A 21,170-nucleotide genomic window follows, 5' to 3' on the forward strand; every position below is an offset into this window, starting at 1 on the left:
TATATATATTAAACCCAAAATATTCATTGCTGTTGAGTTGATTCTGAGTGATTCATAGTGACCCTGTAGGACAGAAGACAACTTTCTATGAAAGTTTGTAAGGCTGTAATCTTTACAAAAGGAAACTGCCATGTCTTTCCTCTGTGATGCAGCTGGTGAATTCACGCTACTGGCTTTTGGTTAGCAGTTGAGCACATAACTATGTACTGCCCAGGGGTGAAGGCACAGGGTTCAAATCCACCAGCTGCTCTATGGAAGCAATATGGGTAATCTCCTCCTGTGCGATTTACAACCTCTGAAAACTTGTTGGAGGGTCAGCCCTGGATTGGTTCTGACTCACCGGTACACAACAACAATCACCTTAGTGCTTCCTTGGCGTTTAGCCTCATCTCAAGCTGAGAATAAATGCCAGACTGAAATAAGGAAATCAAACCAAGAGTTGAGATGAAGAATGAGAGAAGGGGTCCCAGACAGCAATTTCAAACTACATTTCTAAATGAAATACTAATTTTATAAATTATTTCATGATATCTGTGATTATCTACAACTGAGTTCAGCATACCATAGTCACTGTGACTTGTAACACCTGTTTTTGTTGTTATGTGCTATCGAGTTGCTTGCGACTTATAATGACCCTCTGTACCAGAGCCCTAAACCCTGATCTATCCTGTTTCAACCTCACTGTCTCTGACACACCTACTCCCATTACCCCAATCACTGAATCGATCCATCTCATCCAGGGTCTTCCTCTCTCGTGCCTAGTGAGACTTAAAATGGTTTTTAGATCATTGAAATCCACCAGCTGCTCTGTGGGAGGCAGATAGGAAGTCTCCCATGTGATGTACAGCCTCTGAAAATCCATTTGAGGGTCAGCCAAGAATCAGTTTGGCTTGACAGGAGTCTGAGAGTGAATAGTACTGTAAACAGATAAGATAGTAATAGGCATATTGTTGTTGTTTACCACAGAGTCAGAACTGACCCATAGCTGACCCTCCAGTGGGTTTTCAGAGACATTATTTGCATGGGAGGAGATTGACAATTCTTCTCCAGCAGGGCAGCCAGTGGCCTCGAACCCTGTGCCTTTGTTACTGCAGTGCAGTTTTTTGCCAGGAAGCCACCAGAACTCTCAATAATAGATAACAGGATAATAATAGGCATAGATCAGTAGTAACTAATTTTATACAATAGGATGTTTATGAATGTATGAAGTAGTGTACATGAGTGTAACACAATGTATATGAATTATATGCAATCAATCAAAATGTATATAAAAAAGAACACGTGACAGATACTGAATGGATGTATCTTGAAAAGCCTAAAAATGTTTAGTATTTGACTCTCATACAGAAAGATTCTGTCAATCTCTCACCTATAGTAATATATCTTACCAAGTTACCTTTCCTCCAGTTATAATCTTGTCTACCTTTCACCTCACACCAGTTCCTCATTCCTATCAAATAGTTTTGTGTGCTTAATCTAGATAAATTCTTTCAATTACCTATTGCTCTGTAACAAAGCCATTAAAAAATTAATGGATTAAAACTTCATTTGTTTTTCCCCAAAATACGCAGTTTGGGCAGGGTGTGGTGAGAACTATTTGTGATGGCTAGGTGGTTGCTAGTATCTCTAACCCTGTGTCCGTGCAGGCCCACAGGTGCTGGCGGAGGGAGAAAAGGACCTTTTCTACAGTTTAAAGACAGTTTTTGGGTCATTCATTACCTCTAATTGAGTCAGATAAATGGTCAAGGGGCTAGATTTGCTAACTGGTTAGGTTTGAGTCACATGAACGTCCTTGGAATTTGGGTGTAAAGTTAACTCCACAAGAAGTATATGGGCCACTAGTTGTTGTTCTTGGGTGCTGTTGAGTCGAATATGACCATAGTGATCCTGTGAACAAAAGATCTGAACCCTGTTGTATCCTGCACCATCCTCATACTTCGTGACACACAACAGCCCATTGCAGCAGTCAGTGCATCGATCCACCTGGTTGAGGGTCCTCCTCTCCTTCGCTGACCTTCCACCCTTCCTAGCATCATGCCCTTCTTAAAGGAATAGCCCCTCCTAGCAACATGCCCTGGTGTGTCCACTTGCTGTACAGAGGTAACTTGTGGCTGCTGTGAAGCTGAACATTGTAACACTGATGTGTCAAATGTGATAACGGTTACCCATGGTGGACAGTGTTTGGTGGCGTTCCCCAGTTAAAACAAGCTTGGAAGCAGGAGTGGCATCCACTTCCATAAATAGCTTGCCTCTGGAAACCCTATGAACCTGGAGAAAGGATCAAAGTCACGCACGCAAGCGTCTAGGACTTTTGTTCATAGGGTTGCTATGAGTCGCCTATGCCTCAACGACACTTAACAACACAGAGAGAGACCAGCTGGCCCAGCTGACCAAAAGCGATGCTACCAAGTGAAAGGTTGGCGATGCTAATCTGTGGCCCTCAGGCCAATTCTTAATTGTTTTTGGTCAAACATTCTTTTAGGTCATATAGCCCTGGTGTGTCCGCTTGCTATACAGAGGTAACTTGTGGTGGCTGTGATGCTGAACGCTGTGACACTGATGTGTCAAATGCAGTAATGGTTACCCATTGTGGACAGTGTTTGGTGGAGCTCCCTGGTTAAAACAAGCTTGGAAGCAGGAGTGGCATCCACTTTCGTAAATAGCTTACCTCCGGAAACCCTAATGAACCTGGAGAAAGGATGAAAGTCATGCATACAGGTATCAAGGACTTTCGTTCATAGGGTCACTATGAGTTGTCTACAACTCGATGGCACTTAGCAGCAGCAGCAACATGCCTAAAGTATGTGAGGTGAAGCGTTATCATTCTTGTCCCCAAAGAGCACTCTGTCTTGCACCCTCTCCAAGACATCTGTTTGTTGACCAATGAGACATTCAGTGTTCTTCTCCAACACCATAGCTCAGAGGTGTTAATTCTTTTTCTGTCATCCTTATTCACTGTCCAGCTCTCAGATGCATAACAAGTAATTGGAAAGACCATGGCCTGAAATCAGATGCACCTTAGTCCTCAAACTGATGTCATTACTCCTAAATAATCTGGAGAGGTCTCTTACTGCAGATTTTTCCAGTACACTGTGTCTCCTTATTTTCTGACTGCTAGTACCAAGAGTGTTAATCATGGATCCAAGCAAGATGAAGCTGTTGACAATTTCATTCCCCTCTCTGTCCATCATGACACTGCCACTAGTAGGGTAGAGTAATTCTGCAAAGGAATAAATATCTTTTAAATTATTATTCTCAAGTTCTGTGTAGGCCAGACAAATAAAACTACTGTAAAAAATTTTCTTTGTCCTAGACTACTGTATGTTTTAAAGTAGTTTTGTTAATAGTGGTACTATTAATAGTACTATTTTTAAAAGGGTAGTATTATTAATAATAGCAGTTTTAATAGTATTAACAAGAAAAGTGCTTTCAGGTTCCTAAGCAGCACCATCACCAGTCTTTATAGCCATGACAGTAACATTGTATTAACAAGGTAGCTCTGGTGGCTTAATGGTAAGTAGAATTGTGCTTCCAACCCAAAGGCACGTGGTTCAGATCTACCAGCTGCTCTGCCCAGGTCAGACAGGCACTCTGTGCCTGTGCAAATTACTGCCTCTGAAAACCCACTGAAGGGTCAGCAGTGAGTCAGTTTTGGCTTGATGGCACATGACAACATCTAAATACTGAGGATATAGTTGTTAATACAGTGTTCCCTCATTGAGTTTCGGATGTTTTAGTTGGGGAAGATAGACAGTTATCTGTAATTAATGCATTTCCCCCTGTTAAGTACAATTACTGATTAATGTAGTCAAGAGTAGATCTCCTAACTGAGAAACAGGAGCCTTTGGTTACCCTGATCTTTGTACTACTTTCTTGAATATTACAGGGATAATATGTGCCATGGTGAGGGATAGAGCACACATTTCTATTGCATTTGGACTAGGCTTTGATGATTTAATTTTTCTCTCATTTGTTTAATTCATTTTTCTGAGTATGTTGCTTACTTCAAAGCTACGTAAACATGTACATCAGGAAATTCTGCTTTTTATTACTGTCCCTGCAACCTACACCCGTAGTTAACCATTCATCTGAATTACTGGTTTAGCCTTCCAATAGTTCTTTAAGTCTTGGGCAGAGGGGAGGAAGAAAGGTGGACACTGGTGGGTGTGTGGGAATGGGGGAGGAGGCTTTTACTTCAGTGATGTTCATTAAATAGTTTATTAGAATTCTTATGGTCCCACATGGACTCCTGGTGACTCTGAAAAAACCAGTGATAGTTTTTTGGTTTTTTTTTTTCATTTTCAGATAAACTTTTTGTTTTAGGGTAATTTTAGATTTAGGGAAAAGTTGTAAAGATAATACAGAGAGTTCTAGGATATCCTTTGAGGCTTTTCATACTTAGAGGCTTAAGCAAAGAATCTTAATCTGTAGGCTGTGAGAAGGGATTGAATTTGTAGATGGAAAAATAACTGCATTCTTTTTCCTGACTGCACTTGTAATTGAAGATGGATTTACCTTGCTAGAATGGCCTGCCAGCCTGAAGGGAGAGTTCTCACTGTATTTTAAATGGAACATTTCGCTTCTGTTTTTAAGTCTCTGAAAATAATTATTTGACTTAGAGAACTAGGTTTTGGGGATGAATTTGATGTACCCAGACTTCTGTATTGTTTATAATTTCTTTTTGATCATAATTTCTTCTGTTGCTTATGGTGTTTTTATGTTTCTAATACTTGTGAATCCCAAATAATGAAAGTATCCTACCTGGAAAAATTGTTGGGACAGGGCCCTGTTTGGGAATTAGAGACTGGTTGGCTGCAGTAGAAGTGAAAAATTTGATTTAAGCTTATAGTACTTGAGTTATTGGCTTGCTGGTATAACCATTCAGTAATTGTTTTTCTTTATTACTTTGGCATCTATTTCTAGTTGTACAAATAATTTGACGTACAAGCAGACTTACCAGCAGAGGCACTGGTATGCAGTAACTGGTCGTTGGTATGATACAGACATTGCTACCTTTTCATCTGGAGGGGTAAAAAAAAGCAAATTACTAGCTGGTTATAATCAGGGAATACTGATGCTGTCTTGCATGAGTACACCATTTGTGTAATATTTATGCTTTTTGAAGCTACATTTTGTTGTTATTTCATATTCACAACAACCTTGCATGTGAGGTATGTAAACCACACTGCCATCAAGTCAGTTCCAGCTCACTGACCCTGAAGGACAGTGTTTAGAACTAATTGCCCCATTAATTTCCAAAGCTGTAAATCTTTACAGAAGCAGAGTGCCTTCATCTTTATCCTATTGAGTAGCTAGTGTGTTTGAACTTGCTAACTTTTGGTTAGCAGCAGATTCTTTAAGCACAGCACCACAGAGCTCTTGTGAATGATACAGAGCAAGTAGATCCTGTTGACAGAAGAGATACTGAGGTATAAGTAAGAACTTGGATTAAGGTAGCTGGCCCAGCTAGTGAATTGCTGGCACAAATGCTTATATATTTATTTTTTTATGTTTTATTTTAAATTGTGACTTTAAGTAAATTTTATAGGAGGAAAAAGTTAAGTACTTCTCTTTTTGTTATTTTTTAGCGACGTCTTCGGCATCTTCGGAACATTGCAGCTCGAAACATTGTTAATCGAAATGGCCATCAGCTCCTTGACACCTACTTTACACTTCACTTGTGTAATACAGAAAAGACATACAAAGGTAAGGAAATCTGTGGGATTGTACCCACAGATTGGTACATTTAATTTTGTTATAATACAGATGGTTCTCTGTGCCTTATCTCGCTGCTTTTTGCAAAGCTCAATTATTGTGCTATGTGAAAAGTTCTTATGAGCAGCTGTCATCTAAATGCAAGACACGTGACTCTTGAATAGTCTTTTCAGATAATTGAATTTTATGTTGATAAGCTTATAAATCTTTATATATGTTAGCTACAAATATCTTTATATAGTCCCTAGCATTTCAAATAGACTTTAAACGTGCATTCTCTTATATTACTTTTACTTTTCATTTAAATATAATTGATTTCTTCTAGGGATGTAGTCTGTATCTTCTCAAATCTGTAATTCTCTGGTTATGGAGTCATTTTTAGAACTGTAGTACAGGTTTTTCTTTCACTTATTGTGTTGCAGGTGTTGATACAAGTGACAGTTCTAAGAGTAGACCAAATATTTCTTTCAGAATCACAAATGTAGGCACTTTGATAACTGTTGGTTTGTACAAACTTATATAGGATGTATTTCTTACAGGATATAGGACTGTGTAAGGGAGGGTGCATGGTGTAATGACAGAAACATGTGATTAGGATTAAAAAGACAATGATATTAATAGTAGCTCAGCTGCATGCTAATGTGATTTTGGACAAAGGTTACTGCTTTTTGAACCTCACTTTTTCCATTTCTGAATTGAAGATGATGATGTCTTAAGAAATAGACAAGGCATATTTTTATTAGAGTCAATTGAGATAAAGCTTGCATTTTGTAAAATATAAAACTCCACTTATAGTAAAAAACCATGGTATTATTTTTAGTAAGAGGAACTGAGGACTTATTTCAATTTTGTTCTGTGGAAAACACAAAAAATTCAAGTGACATGTTATCTTTTTTCATTTTGATTACTTTTAATAAAGACTAGCTTTTCAATAGCAATACCAGTATGTGCTCATTTAAAGAAATGCAATCAGTATAGAAATGTAAAAAGTATCAATTCTTTCATAGTTGTTATTAGGTGCCATCGTGTTGAGTACAACTTATAGCCCACCTATGAACAAGACGTGAACCCTGTCCTATCCTGTGCTGTCCTCATAAACTCTGACACATTTGAAACCATTGCTGTAGTCACTGTTGAGACTCTTCCTCTCTTCTGCTGACCCTCCACCTTTCCAAGTACAATGTCCCTTTCCAAGGAATGTTGTTGTCGTTGTTAGGTGCTGTTGAGTATAACTCATAGTGACCCTGTGTACAACTGGTCTGAATCCTGTTCTATTCTGTGCCATCCTCACCATCTCAGATACACTGGAGCCCATGGCTATTGTTACCATGTGGATCCATTTCAATGGAAGTCTTCCTCCCTTTCTCTGACCCTCTCCCCTTCCAAGTATGATATCCTTTTCCAAGAATTAACCTCTTTTAACAATGTGCCCAAAGTAAGAGGGACGAAACTTTGCCATCTGTGCCTCCAAGGAGCATTCTCGCTGTACTTTTTCCAAGGCTTATTGGTTTGTTCATTTGACAGTGCATGCAATATTAAGTACTCTTCTCCAACATCGCAATTCAAAGGAATCAGTGCTGCTTATTTTCATCCTCTTATTTATTGCCTAGCTCTCAGATGCGTATAAAGTAATTAAAAAGACCATGGCCTGAATCAGGTGCTCTTTAGTTTTTAGATTGACATAATTGCTCTTCAGTCTTTTGGAGAGGTCCCTGACAGCAGACTTGCCAAATGCAGTACATCTCCTGATCTCCTGTCAGCTATTACCAAGAGTATTGACTGTTGATCCAAGCAAGATTTCTGCATCTGTCATCATATTGCCCATTTTTGTCTTCTTGATGTTAAGATACAATCTATATTGATGGCTGTAGTCTTGTTCTTCTGCAATAAGCATAGCAAGTCCTCTTCACTTTCAGGAAGCAAGGTTATGTCATCTTAAAATGCTTTTTAAAGGTGGAAAATAGCCTCCAGTTTCACTACTCTATGTGATTTTGTTTCATTCTTGTCTTCCATTCTTTTTTGTAGTAATTAATCTGAATGATTAATGTTAGTTGTAATAACAAACATCCTGAGTCAGCGGTTTACTATAACTTATGCTAAATCCCATGAAAGTGTTAACAGATGACTCTAAAGGATTTGGCAGCTCTGTTCTAAGTGGTAAATCAGACTTGCAGGGCCTCTGGGATGGCAAGATAGGATTGATTGCTTGTGGGAGATTTTTTTCATGCAAAAACCTATATCACTGTCACCACAGTTCCTTGGCCATAAATCAATTGCATTGCCCTTTTTCAATTAAAAGGGGCCTGGGAAATGTATCTTCTGTGTGTTCATGAGAAAAGGACAAGTTTGATCACTGTTAAAACAAAGAATATAGACATTTTTGTAGCCTTAAGGCAACTGGTCTCTTGTTAGCTAATGTCGAGTTGAGTTTACTCATGGCCACCCCAGGCCTGTTTCAGTACAGCTGTGCTCTGTGAGGTTTTCCATGGAGGCCATGACCTTTCACCTTCAGAAGTAGGTTGCAGAGACTGTCTTCTAAGACACTCTGAGTGGGTTTGAACTGCTGCCCTTTTGATGAGTGTCACCAAGGAACTTCACATCTGGTCTAGTGCTTACTAGTTGGTTATATCAATAGAAATATATAGCAATACCAGGATATTTAAAAATTTTGGTGTGTTTCTATACAACCCGTCTCTGTTTATCTTACTAAAAGCCCAGTGACCTTGCTATATATAGTGTTACCTCTGAAAATCTACAAAAACTCATTGCTACTGAGTTGGAACTAACTTATAGTTAAACTGACCCAAACCTTCCATTGGCTATTCCAAGACTGTAAGTTGAGTAGGAGATGATTGCCCATTTTTCTCCTTCAGTGCTGCTGGTGAATTCAAACTGCTAGAGAAGCAAGGCCTTTGTATTAGTAGTGCAACTTCCTATGGATTTTGCTACCAGAGCTCCAAGATCCAACTTGCTCTCAATTCCAACTCATAGCGACCCTCCATTGGGTTTCCTAGGCTGTAAATCTTTATAGGAGACCACCCATCCTTTGATGGAGTATATAGTGAGTTCAAACTGCCAACCTTTCAATTAGTAGCCCAGCAGTATGTTATGCACTATGCTATAAAGGCTTCCCCTCTGATAATAGCATGCTGTTTAACTCATTATAGGCCTTTGGTAAATGATAGCAGTATTATTAGAAGTATAATATTAACAATCAGATGAGTTTCTTAAAGAAATAGTCCTGAGGAACTGGTTGTTGATTGTGGTGTATAAAAACTATGAGGTGAAAGTAGAATGACCTTATTTAGGTTTTATTTCGCCCCCCTTCCCTCCCCCCAATCTAGCTCACACACATCTTGAACTTCTCAAAGTTTTCTATATAAAGTGATTATTAACACATTTGGGAACAGCTAGGGACAGACCATAGGGAAGGCCACTATCTGATTGTGGTGTTTTATCTGCCACTAGCCAAAAAGTCCCTTGGGTAAGACATTTAGTTCCTCTTGTGAACTTTAGTTAATTTATTTCTAAAATGAGAGGATTGATGATTTTTAAGACTTCTACCCTCAAATGGTACGATTGGGTAAAGTCTGTTCACAGGATCTTTCTGAGACCACATGTTGGGCTATAATATATAACTTTTTTAACCACTGTAGGATAATCTGGGGAGCTCTTTCCTAAGACTAGTTAATAGTTAAGATCAACTTTGTTGGACATTTTCCAACAAATATGGTATCCAAAAAAACCAAAAACAAAACAAATATGGTATTTAGTATAGAATTTCTGATAGAAAACCAGTCAATATTTATCTAACCACCTGTTTTGTAGTATCATTAGTTTGACAAGAAATTCTTTTTACTGGAACGATATCTGAAATGCTGACTTCTAATTTTTTTTTTTATTTTAGCTAAATTCTCAGCAGATGTGTTATTGTTTTGACTTAGAGTGTATTGTCTGCTTTTTGTTGTCAAGTGCCATAAAGTTGGTTCCAACTCGACCCCGGGTGCTGCGTGCTACCATCTTGTGTCATCCTCACAATGTGGTTGCAGCTGTACGTACACCTGCTGTTGCAACACTGTGTCAGTCTGTCTCATTAAGGCTCTTCCTCTTTTTCTCTCACTTTCTACCTTAATGTTCTAGCATAATGTTCTTCTTTTGGATTGTCCCCTCCTGATAATATCACGACAGATTGTGAGTGCAACTCTCTTCATCCTTGCCTCCACGACACTCTGGCAGCACTTCTTCTAAGCAGGTTTGCATGTTTTTCCAGCACTCCATGGTATATTCAATATTATTTGCCAGCACCTCAATTCAATGGCATCCTTATTAATTTTCTAACTTTCACATGCATGTGAAGTGATTGAAAATACCATGGCTCAGGTCAGGTGCTCCCTATTCTTCAAAGTGACATCCTTGTCCTTTGCAGCAGATTTTCCCAGTGCAATTCACTGTTTGAGTCCTTGACTGCTGTTCTATGGGCATTGATTGTGAATCTAAGTAAAATGGCATCCTTGAAAACTTCCTTCTTCTTCACTCATCGTGACATTGCTTACTGGTTCAGTTGTGAAGATTTTTCTTTAAGTGGAGGCTAACCATACTCAAGGCTGGAGTCTGGGACTCTCATCAGGCAACACTTCTAGTCCACTTCACTTTGAGCAAGACTGTATCATCTACATGTAGCAGGTTAAGAAATTTTCTCCCAGTGCTGATGCCACATTCTTCTTACAGTCCTGTTTCTCAGTTTATTTGCCAAACATATAGATTGAATAAGCATGGTGAAAGCCTTAAACACTGACTTCTTTCCTGATTTTAAAGTATGCAGTGTCCTCCTGTTCTGTTTGAACTTCTTCTGCTTGGTCTATGTACAGGTTCCATAGGGTTGCTATGAGTTGCAGATGGCGCAGTGACACCTAACAGCAACAAGAATAAACATTTTTCTGACATTCTTTCCCTTTATGTGGTTCAAATCAGACACCAGTAATCATATCCCCAGAGAACATGATTATGTTAATGGATAGGGAGCTAGATTTTAATCCTAATTCTCTTTTTTAAACCTTGAATTTTGATAAAATCAAGTTTGTTCTTCCACCCTAGTTATTTTCTCACTCATAAAATGTGAATGCCTATTATCTCTTGGTTTACCAACCAGTTATTTTGAATGTACCAGAAGAGAAACTGTATAATCCAACTTGATGATCTCTTTGAAGTCTCATAATTTTAATTATTGTCTATATTCTGATAACCTTTGAATTTATATCTTTCATTTAGGCTGCTCTGAACTCTTGAGTATATATAGTTAATTACCTTACATCTCTCCTTGGAGTCCAGTAGTTTACTTAAACTTGATATGTTCAAACTGAGTTTCTGATAGTTCAGCTCTGACGCGCCTCCTTTCTCACTCCTTTTATCAGAAAATAGCAACTGTTCTGTTTGCTTGACAGGGAACTTTGTAACATCTGAGATTGTCATCTTTTTATTACATTCCATATCCAGTCTTTCAACAACTACCTTTGGCTCTATCATTAAAATATATCTATAGTTGCTTTTTACTACCTTCAAACCAGTATCACCTCTTGTTTAAATTGTTGAAGAAATATCTGGTAACTTTGCCTGGTAAGCACTTCCGTCATTCTGTCTCAACTACATTGTGTGAAAGTGAAAGGTCTTATTAAACCTTTCCTTAGGACCCTCCAGTGACTTCACATCTGTCTTAGTTATGTGGTTTTTCTATAAAAAAATAACAAAGTGGGTGTAATAACAAATGTTTTCTCATGGCTTACGTGGTTACAAGTGTGAATTCAAGGTTGCTTCTTAGTGGCAAGGATGGTGAAATATTATCTCACATACTTTGGGCATGTTAGGAGGATCTAGTCCTTGAAAAAAGACATCATACTTGGAAAGGTGGAGGGTCAGTGAAAGAGTGGAAGACCCTCAACAAGATACACTGGCACAGTGACTAACAGTGAGCTTACGTCTATCAAACATGATGGGGTTATGACACAAGATAGGGCAAGGTTCAGCTCTGTTGTTCATAGGGTCACTATGAGGGGTAGTCTAATCCAAAATAATAGTAAGAAAGTCTTGAAAATTTACTGTTGGCCTTTGATAACATGAGTTTGAACAGTTTCAGACAGAGAAGGACCAATAGTTGCTCTTTATATGTAGATTTCCTGTTGCTGTTGGGGTGAGCTCAAGTGTTTTGAGTATCTATTTAAAATACCAAGTGTTGCCTCTCTGTGAGCTATACTGGACAAACATGACTGCTCACAGAGATGAATAGAGTCACTTAGTTTCACGTGGCATCTTAGATACAAACACTTTAGATGCTCTTGCAGTAGCAATTTAGCAAAAGGAAAAAAAAAACCCCAAAACACAAAAAACCATTGACATGTAATTGAATCCTAGATAATTCAGATCTGTGTTGTTCAAGGATAAGTTCTGTGTGTGTGTGAGAGAGAGAGAGAGAAACAGGTCAAGGAGCTGCTATCAGGGACTTTTCCAAAGTTCTCCTTTAATCTCTATTATAAAGAGCAGTGATGACAGTTTAAAGACTAAGATATGCCTGATCCAAGCCATGATATTTTCAGTTTCTTCCCATATATCTGAAAGTTGGACAATAATAACAACAACCAAAGAAGAATTGATGCCTTTGAATTGTGATCAGGTGAAGAATACTGAATATTTCACATACTGCCAAAAGAACAAACATATATACACATCCACACAACATGCCCACGCATACTTAAGTAGATGTACACATAACCTCTGCCAGCTCTTTCTCTGTAGTATGTAAAATATCAGACCACTCACTGAAAGGTTGGAAGTTTGAATCTACCAGCTGTTCCTCAGAAGAGGCTGGGCAGTTTTCTCCAGTAAGGATTCTCTAGTAAGGGTTCAAAACTGTTGTTCATATTGTCACTATGAGTCATACTTGACTCTAGGGTAAATAACAACAACAACATACAAATAATATGCCTTGCATTTCTCAACTAATACACTGTAAAAATTTCTCCACTTTGGAAAAATGAGAGCACTTTTTTCTAAAAATAGTAATTCCTGCATGGATTTAATTAGTAAGTGTTCCATCATTTATTTATTTAAACAATGCCTGTTGGGCCCTTAGTTGATTGCAGCCATTTGTTATTACACATAGTTATGGTGGACCATTAAGGCAGGACTGACCCAGAGCTGACCCTCCAGGGGGTTTTCAGAGGCAATAAAATGCAAGGGAGAGACAGCACGTCTTTCTCCCATGGAGCACCTGTTGGATTCGAACTGCATACCTTTGAGTTGGTAGCACAGTTCTTTACCACTAAGCCACCATAACTCCCTTACATAACAGTGCACATTGATTAACTTTTTAAGTACATTACCTTATATGAATGCTGATATATCTGTAAACTCTATAAACATAAATTATGTTAATTATAGAACAGAGTTCAAGTCTTTTGTTCATAAAGTCACTGTGAGTCATATTCGACTTGACAACACTTAAGCTAGGTGAGACTAGTGTTGTTATATTTTGGAAGAACATTCTTCTGCCTTCTGTATCACTCCTTGTCAATTTGCAAGAGGTAATCTGGGTTTGCTGTGATGCCGAACCTTACGCCATTTGTGTATCAAATACCATAATATCTTCCCAATGTGGACAGTGTCTGGTGGAGCTCCCAGTTGTAGAACAGTCTTGGAAGCAGGAGTGGCATTCACTTCCTGAACCACATGCCTATGGAAACTCTATGAACTTGGAGAAATGATGATAGTTATAGAAAGGCAGTTAGGTCTTTTTTTCGTAGAGTCGCCATGAGTCGTGTTCAACTCGATGTCAGTCAACAATAACAACAACAACAACATAGATAGCTATGACGTAAAGTATGAGAAGTGGAAATAATAAGGCAAAGAGGGTGTAGAATTATTTATTTATTTATTTTGGTAAAAACTGTTTATTGGGCTTCACAATAAGGTTTACAGAGCAAATTCATTTTGCAGTCTGTCATTCATACCACTTTGGTCTTAAAACACTGACTATGGCCCACATATTGGAACAGCACTCTTATCAAATCCTCCTTGTGTTCTCATTTCCATTCATCCTTCTGTCCTTTCCTGTGTTCTGAGCCTTCTTGCTGGGCAAATACTGCCCTTTTGGTCTTGTATAATTTTTGTAAGGAGTGAGCACCTCCCTGGTGTCCTTTTCACCTTTTAAGCATGTGGATTGTTGGGCCATAGGATTGAATGCCGTTCCAGGGTCAAAGCGTTATTGAAAGGTCATGGTCATGAGAGTTCCACCAGTCTCTGTGAGACCAGCAAGTCTGGTCATTTTTAAGATTTTTAGTTCTCTGTTTCTTCTCCAACTCTACCAGGGCCTTCAACTGTGATCCCTTCTGGATCACATTAGCAGGGATAGCTGGGTGCCATTAAGTTTCCTCGTCTCTGAATAGCAGAGGTTGGCATTCATGTGGTCTGTTACCCCACTGGACTAGTTGTTAGTGTCACTGATTTTTCTTCTTGCTTATTTTGTTCCAGACTGGGAAGGACTGATAATTGCAATTGATAATTGGCTAATTTTTAATACTTTGTCTCTGCCCGTCAAAATAGGGTATTGTTTTTGTGGACTGTGTTATGCCCCATACCATAATGTCATCTGAGGGTGTAGTCCTGAGGCCTTGGGTCTAGCAATCATTCCCTCTGGGTGTTTGGTTATGATGAAGACGTTTACATAACCTAACTGCGTGCTGGCTCTAGAACATTTACATGGAAAAGAGTATATTGATAGAATATTTCTTCTTTGGGCTTGTTCCAATTTATATTCCAACTTGTTACATATTTGAGGGCATTTTTTCTTCCCTCTTCCCTGTTTCACTAAAGGATTGTGCTATTAAATGTTTGCATTTCTCTCAATCTGATAGGTAGCAAATAGTTTGGCAGTAAAGTTTAAATTTTATTTCTCCTTTTGTAAATTGACACAGTGACTGCAGCAGTGGGCTCAAATGTGTCAGATTGTGAGGATGGCACAGGATAGGACAGGGTTCAGATCTATTGGTCAAAGGGTTGCTATGGGTCGTACTTGACTTGATAGCACTTAACAAATAAACCTGTTCCTTTCTAAGTTATGTTGCGGTACTAAAAGAAAATTGTTGAATGAATGGAATATTACCTGACCCCCAAAAACATGTCTTAGGAATAATGCTTTCCAATCTCTGATTGCTCTGTTTCTTTTGATTTAGTGTGGATGAATGGACAAACATTTGAATCTTATGGGCTTGCCCATGTAGAAGTATGTCTTTAGTGATATCTGTGAAAATTTACTTGTGAAATACAATGAATAAAATTAATATAATTGCAGTAATATAGTTTATAAACTATTTTTAATTTGCTAATTCATTTTAATATCATAGCAACCATGTTTTCCAGATATTTCCTTTTAAAGGTGAAAAAAAGGAATGGTTTGAAAGTCTTAATTGATTTACCCATGGTCACAAAATTTATACACAGTGCATTGGGAACTGGAAATGTCTTTTGATGTTATCCTTTTTGCACCATGCTGCTGATTTCATTAACAGTAGTTTATATCTGAATGATAGATAGTGTAGGTCAAAGCTTAGTCTATTAGAAATGATACAATTTTTCATGATTTCTTTCCAAATTATGTGACTCCTTTTTTGACCTTTTTCTGTTATAATTAGCAAGTACATTTTGAGGAGCTAATGGAAAAGACAAATCCAAAGTTTTGTTTATTCATATAGATTGCCCTTTAACAAAGTTTTAGGAAAATTATTGACACTGTTCATCTTCTTAAAGCTGGAGGTATATGTTTTAGGGACTGTTTAATTTTGATACCTTGAAGATTAAGTTAGAAAATTCTCTTTCCACAAGAAAAACTGTGCCTATTGTTTCCCCCTGATTTTAAAACTAATACATAAGTAGATACATGCATTAAATATCAGCAGTTGAGATACTTGATTAATCATTTGGGAAAACAATTAAAATAATAATAAGGTTTTTTATACTCTTGATCTTACAGTTTTACTTTGACTTCAGATATCTTTGTGTGAATATGTATCTCCCACTGCTGTCAGGGTGATTCCACTTCATAGCAACCCTACAGAACAGAGTAAACTGCCTCAGAGGGTTTCCGAGGCTGTCTCTTTGCAGAGGCAAACTGCCCTCTCTTTCTCCCATGGGGCACCTGGTGGGGTTGAGTCACCAACATTGGGGAATTATAGGGTAAGTGCTTAACCACTGCCCCATCAGGGCTCATCCATAGAATAAGAATTTTTTTCTTATTTAAAATGACTTTTTAGAAAAATGAAATTGCCAAGCAAAACAAAAATAAGCAGACAAATCCTATCATTTGGATAAACTTATCAATTTTCTTAAAAAATTAGAATCCTCTTGTAAATCCTGTTAAAACCTACTTTATTCACTTAATGTATCGTGATGATCTCTCTTGAAAATAGAATAATTGTGTATTTTCTTTATTAAAAGAAGCCAAAAATAAAGCATGTAGGTGAAATGCTGTCAAGAAGGACTCTAATCAGAATCCCCTGCTCTTATGTCTAGGTCCACTTTTTCTTTACTGCTTGACGATTCCCCACCTTCAGTCACTATTGGATCACTTTGCAAAGACTCACCATGCTTGAGTTTCATCTATACTGTTATGTACATAGTATTTTTCTTTATATGGATTACTTTGAAATTGATGAGCCTAAGTGTAATATTGGGAATTGTTCATTCAACAAAAAGTATTTATTTGAGTTTGAGTGCATACTCTCTGCTAGGAACTATTTTAGGCTCCGAGGACACAGCAGTTTTACAAAACAAATGCCACTGTCCGTATAGAATTAGAATTATAAGTTGCTTATATGAGAAACAAATAACCATTATATTTGGAAAAAAGTTTCCCTAAATACTACCTAAAGTCATCTCAAGCACCAGTGGTATGTGCATCACTCTTGGGAAATCTCATATCATGGCTATACATGGTACAATGTGGTGACGAAGCAGTAAGGAGATGACGTGGGCAGAGCCAGCACTTGATGGGTGCCGGTGAGTGACTGACTCATTGAGACCCTTTGTGCCATAGTCCCAAATCTCCCATGATCTTGCACCGTTCTCATGAAGCCCATTGTAGTCAGATCATAGGAGGAGTGTCTGTCTGAATCTCTTGACACATTTCTCTTTTTAGGTTGAGTTTTTTGAGTTTTATAATATTGACTAACATATATGGAAGTTTGAAGAATCATGAAACATTAATGGTTACAGATGGCCTTAGATTATTAAGGTTGAATTTCTGAAATTGTCTGATGGTGAAATGGGCCCAAGAAATTTTAGAGATAACATGTTAATGATAGAGTTTATAACTTAGGGTACATTACTGGCTTTTACAGAGCCCTGGTGGTACAGTGGTTAAGCCTTTGGCTGCTAACCAAAGGGTCGGAGATTAGAACTCGCAAGACACTTGAGAAAGAGGAGGCAGTCTGCTGCACCAGAGATACAGAACCTCAGCAACCCTGTGGGCTCTTCACTCTGTCCTATCAAGGTTGCTGAGTCAGGATCGAATTGATAGTAATAGGTTTGGTTTTAGTTGCTGGCTTGGTATTCTTGTTCTACAATAGGTAATAATTAGATATATTTGAGAAAGACAGAACAGAATTACTTGTGGAGAGTAGGAATGTGGAGGGAAGAATGAAATGAAGTTTTTAATGGTTTTAAAATATCAATTTTAAAATTGAGGGTAAAAGGAGCCGATAAGGTAACTGTCACCAAATTAAATCTTAAAAAGAACTTGATCTTTCTCTACTGATGGTCTTTCTCATAAAAACACTCATTTAATTTTTATTCTTATTTTAATTTGTTTTGCTGAAAAGAATAAAGAGAGACTATAGTTCTTGAAAATACTTTAAATGTTTTAGTGGAGCATATGTTTAACATTTTATAGGATAAAGAATTAGTTAATGAGCTTATTTTTTCCATATCACTTATTGTTTTTTGTTTTTGTTTTTTTCTTCTTCTTTTCCAGAATTTTATAGAAGTGAAGTCATTAAGAATTCCTTGGTAAGTTTACTTTTTGACAGGTACATGTGACTAAGCCTTTTAACTCCTTTTTCAGAAAAGACTGAGACATAAAAGAAATTGTAAACTAAATCCAGTTCTGTTATTATGATTCTTCTATAGTTAAATCAGGGAGTTGTGGTGGCTTAGTGGTAAGGAATTGTGCTGCCAACACAAAGGTTTGTGATTTGAATCCACCAGCAGCTCCAAGGGAGAAACATGGGCAGTTTCCTCCCATGCAGTTTTACTGCCTCTGAAAACCCCCTGGAGTGCCAGCTATGGATCAGTTCCAAATCAACTGTACATAATAACAACATACTTAAATCTTTACAGTTTTTCTTAAAGAATGATTAATTGTTTATTACTTTGCCATTACTGCTTAGAATCTGACTAGTGTATAGTAGGTGCTTGATAAATATTTTTTGAATCAGCTACTATTTTTTTAGAACTTGTTTAGTCAAGTCTGATTCTGTAATTCTTTCATTTTTGTTTAGCATCTCTATGATTATTTGACTTGCCAAACATCCTAACAAGTGGCATCGTTGTTTAGATATGTTTTTAAGCATTTTTTTCTCTGGAGACTTCTGCTTGTTTCTGAGTAATGGCATTATGCAGTATGCTACTTTTAATAGCACACTGTGTACTTGAGATAATGACACTGAGGCAATTTCTTGGGCCATCTTGAAGAAAGAAGGGCTTTATGACAGTGATAATATTCTTCTCGTGGTCTCAGACCATGCTGTATTTGTCTTCAGTCTACTGTGTCAGCCCCATCTCCTAATGCTTTTCTTCATTCATTCATTGTGCCCCAGGCTTACTTCTTTCAGTACTTTAAATAAACCATGCTTATCTTGTTCCTTCTGCCTGGAACATTTCTTAGTTCTTCCCTTCACTGCAAAGGTCTTTGAGGTCTCAGCTGTGTCTCTTCAGTGGGGCTTTTTGTGATGATTCCATGTAAAGTAACTTTCTTTCTCTTGGTCACTCTTTGTCACACCATTCTGTTTTATTTAAAGTCTTCATCACTGTTGCAAACTCTGGCCGACTTACTTGTTTGTAGTCTGTCTTCCACCATCTAGAATGTCAGTCAGGAGAGCAGGCACCTGCCAGTTTTGTTCACCATTACAATCCTGAACCTAGAATGGTGTCTATACTCCCTAAATGCTTATTAATGATTGACAGGGTATCAGTAATATGTCAGATTTACCGACCCCTTTTAGGTACCTAACCCTATTTCAGTCCTACCCACAGTCTGTGAGTTAGATAGGGCAGATACTTACGAAGCTCTGGATTCAGGCCCAGAGACTTTCTTGGAGTCCACAACTGCAGAATCAGAAGAATCTTAGACAAAATCTTCTTGTCTTTTATCTCCCTGACACATTTTTCTTCTTGTCAGTTTGTCTCCTGAATGTTTCAGGAATATTGTAATAAAGATAGCTTAGAGGCAAGAAGCTGTTCTGCAATCCCAAAAGTACTCGGTTCGAATCCACCAGATACTCCGCTGAAGAAGGAGGAGCAATCTCCTCCTGTGCTAGGTGAATCAGATTGGATGGTACACACACACACAAAAAAGACAAATTTTAGAATATCGTAATAAATGACAGTTTCCTCTGAGAAGATTCAATACTAGTAAGCTCTGGTCCTGTGTATATTAAATGATGGGTGATAAATACCTAGCATTGTGCTGATGTATCCTAACTGACTACTGGTTAAGTCCTAGCTTTTCCTCCTCTGCTGGCTCATGTGGAAATAGGCTGCCAGCACGTGAGAGCTAGGAGTGGTCAGGGGTAAGTCAGATAGAAGAAATTGCTGCCTCGATTGATTTTATTCCCTCTGCCGTAGTCAGACCCTCTAGTGCAGGATGATTTTAACACTTCCTTCCCTAGTTCCCCTGGATTTGTGTCATAATGAACCCTGCCATGGTTCTAGTACTTTAGTGTATGGTTTTATGTTACTAGTATTTACTCAGTACTCACTTGACTTCTCTGCTTCTATATGCATTGCTTAGAATGTTACCTCTTACCTTTAGCTCCTTTTGGGTTGTCTGCCAAACTGCTTGTTGGTGTGATTGTGACATTGTCACATCATAGACAATAGCTCCTGGAAAACAGACTGCCTGACTACCTCAATGTGCTTCTAAGTGGGTAATTGTTTGAGAAATTATTTTAAAATGCAATTTATCTGAGTTTATGATATTTTTGACAAAGAATTTTTAGTTACTTTTATGTCAAAATATAGGTTCAATTAATTTTTTTTTACCTTTTTGCAGAAACTCTCCTTTCTTAGTTTTTTGCTAAACCATGACTGGTTATTGGGTACCACAGGATTAAGGGTACCTCACATACAGCACACATTACCTTAACTAATGTAAATTTAAATAGCCACATGTGGTGAGTGGATCATATCAGCACATTTCTAGATGCTTCTGAAAATGTCTGTATATAATAGTTTTATGAAGTAAATTACCAGATAAATTTTTTCTTTTCATCTTTCATAATTTATACTTCTCTTATACTATTAGTATGATTGTAAATCATTATATTAGTTCTTATGATTGTTTTAGCTCATCTATGCTTCCTTCTTCCCCAAGTGTGTATGCATTTATATATATTTATGTATATAAATATACATAAAATACATATTATTTAATGTAGTCATAATTTATGCATTAGGATCCTTAAGGATCCATAGGATTCTTCCTCTTTATAATCTCCAAAGATAATGTATTTGTGCCTTACTTGTGCTTGGCAAATGGACAAGGTAAAATGTACAGTATTTTACTGACTCCAAGATGCCAGTTTTAAGATTCATTATTTATATTCTCCAAGAGGAAAGAAATAACTTCAATTAAATTGAAACATAAAGCCTTAAAAATGATCCTGCATAAATTGTAAAAGTCTAACAAGGAGCTTCTTGTTACTTTGAAATTTCTTCCATCTTTGCTAAGATGTTGCTGTATTCTGTTCAATCAGAACCAACCAACTCATAGCTGATCCTCCTTTGGGTTTTCAGAGGCTATAATCCAAGGGAGGATCTTGCCCATCCTTCTCCCAGAGCAGCTGATGACTTCAAACCACATGCCTTTGGGTTGGCATTAGGCCACCAGAGCTCCCTTCTAAGGTATTCTGCAGTCTTTAGTGCCTTCAGGTTCATTACATGACCTATGATAGGCAATCTTTTTATGCACATCTCTGTAATAAAAAACAAATATATTTAATAAATTTTTAGCAGTGCTCTTATCTTCAGTCCTATACTAAAGTTGGATGTGGCCCATTTCTCTACTAACGAATATTTGCTGCTTTAATACCAGGTTTATGTTTTACTTCTCTGCTACTAGATCTCTGTCTGCATAAAAATGTTATAGTTTTTATTGACTTTTGACACACACTTGTGTGTGTGTGTGTGTGTGT

General features: G+C 37.6%; 1 protein-coding gene across 1 annotated transcript in view; it reads left to right on the forward strand.

Moving 5' to 3' along the window:
• UVRAG (UV radiation resistance associated) overlaps window positions 1-21,170 on the forward strand; it is a 349,759-nt gene that overhangs the window by 29,089 nt on the left and 299,500 nt on the right. The window contains exons 2-3 of the mRNA XM_006882863.1: window positions 5,589-5,706; window positions 17,732-17,766. Coding sequence (XP_006882925.1) covers window positions 5,589-5,706; window positions 17,732-17,766 — 153 coding nt within the window. The remainder of the gene's footprint in view (window positions 1-5,588; window positions 5,707-17,731; window positions 17,767-21,170) is intronic.

Source organism: Elephantulus edwardii, unplaced genomic scaffold (assembly GCF_000299155.1).
Source record: "Elephantulus edwardii isolate Elephantulus edwardi_28Jun2011 unplaced genomic scaffold, EleEdw1.0 scaffold00025, whole genome shotgun sequence".
Taxonomy (NCBI): Eukaryota; Metazoa; Chordata; class Mammalia; order Macroscelidea; family Macroscelididae; genus Elephantulus; species Elephantulus edwardii.